At 59.9% G+C, this 8041-nt stretch overlaps 1 protein-coding gene across 1 annotated transcript in view; it reads right to left on the bottom strand.

Moving 5' to 3' along the window:
• Window positions 1-7324, bottom strand: part of KLF13 (KLF transcription factor 13) — a 51108-nt gene extending 43784 nt beyond the window's left edge. Inside the window, exon 1 of the mRNA XM_031002277.3 lies at window positions 6242-7324. Coding sequence (XP_030858137.1) covers window positions 6242-6818 — 577 coding nt within the window. The 5' untranslated portion in view covers window positions 6819-7324. The remainder of the gene's footprint in view (window positions 1-6241) is intronic.
• Between the last annotated feature and the right edge of the window lie 717 nt (window positions 7325-8041).

Consider the following 8041-nt stretch of genomic DNA (forward strand, 5'->3'; position numbering starts at 1 on the left):
AGAAAAGGCTGAGCCTGGCCACCCACCTTAACCATGTGATCCTGCAGTAGGACAGGCTAATATCCCATGCCCCCGCCCCCATGAGGCGATGGAAGTGCCCAGTATCACCTGTGCCATATTTTGGACCAAAATTTGTTTAAACCAGACCTGATCACGGGAAACAATCAGACCAATCCACATTGTGAGTTGTTCTACAAGACAACTGGCTTTGGGCCTTCAAATGCCAGCGTAGCATAATAAAGGACCAAAAGATGGGAAACTATCCTAAACTAAGGGAAACTACAGAGGACAACCAAATGCAATGTGTGATTAACTGGATCCTGAATCCTATACTGGACATTTTAGGAATCACTAGGGGAACTGAATATGGACTGCATATCAGATAATATATAATATTTAAAGAGAGAGGCGAGATGGAAAAGGGAGAAAAATATAGACAAAAAATTAATTTTTCTTTCTTTAGAAAGAAAAAGAGGAGAAAAGGAGAAAAATGTGGCAAAATATTACCAAATGACCCTATGGGAAGAGTATAGGAGTGTTCACTATACTACTCCCTCAACCTTTAAGAAGCAGCAAAAATCTGTGCAGGAAGCCGTGTGCTGGGGACATCCAGATTTCTACTACTACAGGGCCCTGCTCACCTGCAGTCACCTGAAACACTGGTCCAGACAGGAGTGGCAGTAGGACACAGCAGGTACACCCACCTCGGGGGCGGCTGCCCAGGCTCAAGCCCCAGCTCCAATCCCTGTTCCACCCTCACTTACTGTGTGACCTTGGGCATGATTCCTAAGGCATCAGAGCCTTAGCTTCCTTATTTGAAATTTAGTATTAATAATAGAGCCTACTTCATAGGGTCCTTGTGAAGATTAGATAGCTTGATGTAAACTAACACAAACAGAACGATGCCTGGCCCCTAGAGCAAACAGTCTGGAAATCTTAGGATTGTGAAAGTTGAGTGTACCGTTCTAGAAGTTTTTATTTTTAAAACTATTTTAATTGCTTCCTGAAAACACAAACTGAACACACTTCACAGTGCCATGGTATCTCAAGATCCCTGCTAGAGTGTTCATTATTCCAGGGTCTCTCATGCAGACCTCAGGGATTGCTGCGGAGAAACATGTGCCTCTCCACAAATGGCCCCATGCTTGTTCCAGTGCTGGTTGACTGTAGGGCTTCTTCATGACCCATTTAAACACACACACTTACACACGCATATGTTAACAACCTGCTGGTTTGTTTCTTCCCCTGCCTTTAGCTGCCATCCATGTCTTTTGCCCTTCCCCAGTAACCAATCGGATTAAAGCTATGTGTAAAGGGGGAGCACACAGGATCTAAGGGCAGGAGGCTGTCAGAAGCTTGAGAAGTGGGTTTCATGGCACCTACTCAGAAGGATCAGGCCCCCATCTCTGCGGTGTTCCAGACATGTGAAGCCCCAGACACAGGCTACTGGTTTAATGAACTGCGTCCTATCAGTTCGCTCAGGCAGCACAGCTTCCAGCCTTCTTTCAGCAGGGGGGGAAGGGGGGGGTGGAGATGGCACCACACCAGCCCCCATCCTACTGCTCCAGGGCTGAGTGCCCACCACACACTTTCCAATCTCTGTAAAACCAGAACTGAAGATGGCCAAGAGAGCCAGCCACCAGGCGTGCGGGAGTGACAGTGGTTTTGCTAGTACTGTTTTAAACGTTCTCAATGTTCTCACACATGCAAAAGGAGAACTGGGAGAAGTAAACATTTTCAAGAAGGTGGACTGGCGACACAATAGGTCTCTCCCTCAGAGCGGGGACTAACAAGTGTGGTCTCTTTCCTTGAAAAACATAACAGTAACTCCACAACAAATTTAACCAACACTTATCAACCCTGTCAATACCACCACTAGGTCTCAATCCTACAGAAATGCCAGCTCCTCTGCACCAAGACACAAACACACCACAGTCCACTGCTACACAACTTGTAATAGCAGAAAAAACAAAAAAAGGCAATGTAGCTGTCCTTTCCATAAGTGAAGGGTAAATAAGTTACAATGCAGCCATATAACCACATCTTGGAATACCATGCGGCTGTGAAAAAGAATGAAGATGCCTCATTTAAGCAAACACACAGAACAAAATGCCAGCAGTGAGACACTTGCTAGGATCCTATTTAAGTATGTTTCAAAATGTCTACGTGGACACACACGTATGCATACGTGCAAATCCATCTAGAAGGTCTGTAAAGAAAAACACCAATGTGGGGTAACAGTGGTTTGGTGGCGGTGCAGGCTGGCACCTCCCATGCTGCATACACTTCTGCATTGTTTGAGGAGTTTCACACTAGGGCCACTGGCAGCCTGGGACTGCGAAGGTACTAGAGGGAGGGGTGGGCGTGCTGAGCCACTGGCCTGTGTGTGTCTCTGAACAAAGCACGGGCCACCAACAAGCCTGGCTTTGCCCTGGGTAAAGGAGATCCCACCCAGATGCCCTCTGCTCTGCCAGATGCCCTCTGCTCTGCTTTCCCAGGCAGCAGCATCAGGGAGGACCTGCAGGGTGCCCAGGGGGCGGTGTGCTTGGAAACAACTCTCTAAAGCCAGAGTGTGCCCTGGGGGAGGGGTCGCAATAATCTGTCAGGATCAAATCCTTGCTTCAATGGATAAAGATAAATTTCAGGTGAACCCCACCCAAATTGTCACAGGAAATGACTGACAGAATGTGATCTTACTCTACTTCCCTCCTCCACCCCAAACAGGGCCAGGTGACCACAAACATGCCTCGGGTTCTGCAGGAGGGAAGGCTGGGCACGCCACTGTGCCCACCTTTCCATTGGACCCCCAGAACCCAGAGAGGGCCCAGCATGCAGAGAGATGTTTTGGCTCCAGCGCTGGAGGGAAAACAGGGCACAGAGCAGTTTTGAAAACAATTCTCTGTGGGAACAAATAGGTAGAAATGTATTCAGGGTCTCTCTGCCAAGAAAGACCAAGTGGCCATTCTGCTGGGGGCCTGCCAAGTCTCCCCATTCAGGACAACACGCAGGACTCTCCAGAGGCAGGATCTGGGCAACCAGTCTGCCCTCAAGAGGGCCCCAGCCTGACCTATCGAAGGTGAGTCCTTGAATTTCTGCATCAAAGCACCTCAGGTTCCAAGAAAATCTGCTCCTGGTCTTGCTGCTCCCCTAAGCCCCTCTTAGCAAACTTTCCAGGTCTGGACTCGGAAGTTCTAATTGGCCAAATAATAAAGTAGCACGAGCTGCAAAGATGCTTTTCTTGGTTTTGTGTTATTATGCATTGTTATAACATCAACAATTACCTAAATGTGACAGAGACCAATGTGTCCACAGGATAACTCCTGGAAGAGTGGGAGTGGGAAACCACACTGCTACACAGCTAACCAGGACAGAAAGCTCTTAGCATGCAGCTGTTCAGAGAATGGGGGTGGAAAATCAGAGCAGAGCCACGGCCAAGGGACCACAAGTGCCTCCAGAGTCAAGGCTGACCCTTGCACTTCTCAAAGGGTCTTCACATACTTGACCTAATTTCCCTGAAGACTTTGCAGGTGGTCAGGGCAGACATCATCACCAAGTTGCAGGGAGATCTGGGAACCGATCCCTGGTCACATAGAGGAACAGCACAGAGCAGCTGGCCACCTTCCTGGTTGTGATATTCACCCTCTGCCATGAAATTACTGTGGATCCTGGAAATGCGGGAAGTGGGGCGGGGGCACCTTCCCGCGCCTAATGGAGTACGGGGCCCGGCATGACCTCAGTCACTGACTGCAGAGACCCCACAATGCTGCTAGACTAGGCCCACAAACCACGGACACCTCAGAGCCCACGGCTGCAGCAAAGCCATCACCTTGTGGCCTGCCTTCTCAGTCATCCCTGAGGCCTGCCTGGGTTTCTCCCTTCTGCAAGATGCTCTTTTCTCCCCCAATAGCAAGCTCCTCTTCTCCCTTGAGGAACACCAGTTACTTATGCTCTGCACACCTGGGAAGGGGCTGGAAATGGGCTTCCCAGGGGTGCCCTCCACCAGATGCTGAACCAGACTCCCTCCAGAGGCAGGTTTCTGGGCAGTTCAACTCTCATAATGGGTCACCTGGGGTACCGGTAACATGCACTCCCAACTGCAGGCTGGAACTGTGTGTACTAGGTCAGCATCAGGGGCCCGGAAATCTGCATTCTTCCCAACTCCCCGCCACCCCGCTGCCGGAGCCCTGTGCACTTCCAACTTTGAGGCCGGCTTCCACCCTGGAGGTAGGACTTCTGATGTCTGCACACCTGAAAGGTGGAATAGTTTCTCTGCTTCAAGAACGGGCACTGTAACACACTGCAGACATTCAAAGGGTTGGTCCCATTCTCTTTTGCCTGCCTTCGGTTTCCAGGCGCTCCGAGGAAACTGGCCCCACCTACAGCGGGAGGCCCCGGTCTCCAGCGCCCCTGCGCCAATATTCTAGTCAAGGGGCTCGCGCGGGGCCAGAGCCTGAAGCGGGAGATGAACCCACCAGGAAGACATCCCAAGGCTGAGGCACTGACGAGCCGGCCCCGCCCACGACGGCAAGCCCCTCCCCTCGGCCACCCCCCTCCTCAATTCCCCGCTACCGGTGCTGCCGAGTGACAGGCCACGCTGACAGGAGCCGTAGAAAAATTTCCCAAACATTAAGTATCCTGCCCAGCACGGGCATCATCCCCCAAAGCGGATCTCAACCCCAGCCACGCCCCAATCGCTGCCCCCACCCGATACTCAGGATCCACCTGGAGCCGAGCTGAGCCTAGCCTGGCCCCTCCCCCAGGGCCACACCCACCCTGCAGCCGCGTCCCGAGCTGAACTCTTAGCCCACACTGACTCCCACCCCCAACATGAGCCCCCACACCCTTAACTGACCCCGAATGCCTAGAAATGGCCCCGCTCTCACCCTCTACCCCATCACCTGCCACGTGGTTTGGGGCGGCCACAAAAGCCTCCCGGGGGAAAGTTAGTCCGAGATCCGAAAGCCTCACCTGCAGACCTTGGGCCCTTGCAGTTCCAAATGTTAAAAAAAAGGAGCCTTCAGCTCTAGGGTATCCAAGGCTGCAGCTTTTTATGCCTTTTAATCACTATGTGAACTATTTTACAAATGAGAGACCACCACCCTTGGTCACAAGGCAACAGTATTCAATAGACGGGTTTTGAGCCTGCCCCCAAGGTAGAAGAGGTGAGTGTCACAGAAGAACTCACGTGAGCTCAGAGGAAGCATACAATTCTTTACACCAAAATGGGGAAGGACTGCCGTCCATTAAAATATTTTCATCTTTGTGTTAAAAACGAAACAAAAAGGGGGGAGGGAACCGCCACAGATGAATCAACTACAAAGTATCGGGCCGCGCGTGGGAACTGTTGCCGCTGGGCTGGCGGGGGCGGGCGGTGATCCCCAGGCTGGAGGCTCAGCGCCCGCCCTGGCGCAGGTGCCGCCCGCCCCGCACCGGCCCAGGGCAGGTGAGAGGTGGGCAGGCGAGAGGGCATCACGGAGGATGGGCAGCGGCCAGGGCATTCCTTTCCGGAGAGAGCCTCGAGGCCGAGGAGCCCTAGGGCCGGGCGCGCCCCCGCCGGGCCGGATGGGCGGGGGCTCCCACAAAGAGCCGCAGGCGGGGAGCGGGACCCGGGACCGCCCCCCGCATCACCCAGCGCCGCCGCTGACTTTGGTTACGACAAATTAAACCTTAGAGCGCTAGAAAAATTACAGGAAAAAGAGAGCGAAAAATGTGCCGAGTGGCAAAGGAAGCCTTGTCCCTGCGTGAACTTCGCCCGCCGCGCGCCGGGGCCGGCCCCTCCCCTCCTGAGCGCGCGCCCGGGCAGCGGGGGAGGAAACGAGGAGGGACCCCGGAGAGCGTCCCCTGCCCCCGCTCCGGGCGCCCCACCGTCACGAGTGCCGCCTGCGGTCCACACCCAGGCCGCCCGCACCTGCCCGCACCGCCTCCCGGCCGGGCGGGGTCCCCGCCCCCAGCCCAGATGACTATATCCGCCCCCGCGGCCCCACCCGAGCGCGCCCGGGTAGGGGGCGTGCCCGGCGGGGGCGCGGTCGCCTGGCGGGCGCCGGCTCCGAGAGCCAGGACCCGCCTCGCGCGACGCGCGGGGCCAGCCGCGGGTCGGAGCGGCAGGGGAAGGGGCGAGGCCCCAGGCGTCCCGGCCCGCCCGGCCCCCACCTCGCGCCCCGTCGGCGGCTCCGGGGGCGTGGTCGGGCAGCTCGCGCCGACCCCGTCCGCGCGATCCGGGCGCCCGCGCCGCCCCACTGACCTGTGTGAGTTCTCAGGTGCGCCTTGAGGTGCGAGGATTTCCCGTAAACTTTCTCGCAGCCCGCGTAGTGGCACTTGTGCTTCCTCTGTGGGGACTCGAGGTCGGCGCGACTTCGGCCCCGCCGGCCCCTTTGTCTGAGGCCCGGCTCGCCGCTCCCCGCGGGCCCCGGCTCCCGCTCGGGCTCCAGCCCCGCCTCGGGCTCCAGCTCGCTCCACGCCGGGCTGGGGGGCGCGGCCGCCGCGCCTTCGGCGCCGGGGGAGGCGGGCTCGGGGGCGGGCGGCGGCAGGCGGCAGGGGGTCCTCGCCTTCCGGGCCGCGGCGCCCTCCCTGCGCTCCACCGGGGCGGGCGCCGGCGCTTGCTGGTTGAGGTCCGCTAGGATCCGCGCCACCACGAAGAGCGAGGCGCTGTCCTTACCGTCGCGGCGCTCCTCGACGCGGGGCAGCGTGGGGGTGGCGGCCACGGCCGCGCCCTCGGGCCGGGACTCCGGCCCCTCCCGCGGCCCGTGCACGACCGCGCGGCTCGACATGGACACGAGGCACTCGGCGGCGAAGTGGTCCACATAGGCGGCGGCTGCCATGCTGCGGGCTGGGGCCGGCGGCGGTGCTCTTGCTGCGAGGCGTCAGCCGCGCATCCGCACCCACGGCCTCGGGAGAGCGGGCGGGGGGCGGGGGCGCGGCGCGCCCTCTCCTCGGGCTGGGCTGGGCTGGGCTGGGCTGGGCGCGCAGCCGCCTGTGCCGTCACCCGCGCGGCTCCGCGTCTGCGAGGCGCCGGCCCGGCCGGGCACCGAAGAGTGAGCGCATGGGGCGCGCGGGCGACTGGGGTCCCCGCGCGGCGTCAGGGGCGGCCGGTTCTAAGGATGCCGAGCGGCAACGTTAGGGACCACCTCGCCAAGTCGCGGCCGCAGCTTCGCCGCGCATTGTGGCAGGCGGGACAGCTGCCGTGCGCGCCGCGGCTCCGTGTGGGCGGCCCGGCCCCGGGGGTGGGCGGGGCCGGGGCCACATCTGGACCCGACGTCAGCCCCCAGCCACATCCTGGCGGCGCAGGTTACAGGCGGCGGCGGCTGCGGGGAGCTGCGCGCGCGCGGAGGGGGCGGGGACCCCAGAGCGCGCACCGGCGGAACGGAGCGGTCGCGTGCCCGCGCCTGGGCAAGGGGGCGTGACCGAGGGCCGGGACAGACGCCATTGGTCCGTGAGTGCACGGCCAGGCCAATCCGGGCCGTTAGAGGGGCGTGCCCGGTCCCGGGCGCTGCGCGCGCCAGTGGGCGTGTCCCCTGGGCCGGTGGGAGGAGGGGCGGAAACTGGAGCGGGGCGCGCTGACGCATGACGTCCGGGGGCGGCGGGCCGGGTAGTCGCGGCGCGGAGCGGCTGCTTGTACCCCCCGCGGCGGGGACACAGCGGGCACTTCTCTGCCGGAGCTTTTGTGTGGTGACAGCCTTGGCCCCCGGCATGGAGGGGAGCGGTTTCTGGAGGGCGCCATTTGTTCCTCCCGCGATGAGCGCCGGCGGGGAGGCGTGTCTGCCCGGCCGGGCGCGGGGCTGCCTAGGGGCGGAACGCACTCGCGCCGCGCCCTCCGCCGCCGGCTTGCCGGGTGGCCGCGCCTAGAGCCTCAGGCCGCTCGCCCTCCCCACGCCCCTGCCTTGCAGAGCTCCGGGAGTCCGGGCGGGGCAGCTCCCGCGGGAGGGACAGACTCCGGCTCGTTCCTGGCGGCCGGGGTCCGGTGTGCGGCCGCGCTGCCCTTGAGCTCGGGTCAGCCCGAGCAGGACTGGCCTCGGCTGGCGGTGAGCCTGGCTGCCCGGGTGGC

The sequence above is a fragment of the Gorilla gorilla genome, chromosome 16, assembly GCF_029281585.2.
Source record: "Gorilla gorilla gorilla isolate KB3781 chromosome 16, NHGRI_mGorGor1-v2.1_pri, whole genome shotgun sequence".
NCBI classification, from domain to species: Eukaryota; Metazoa; Chordata; class Mammalia; order Primates; family Hominidae; genus Gorilla; species Gorilla gorilla.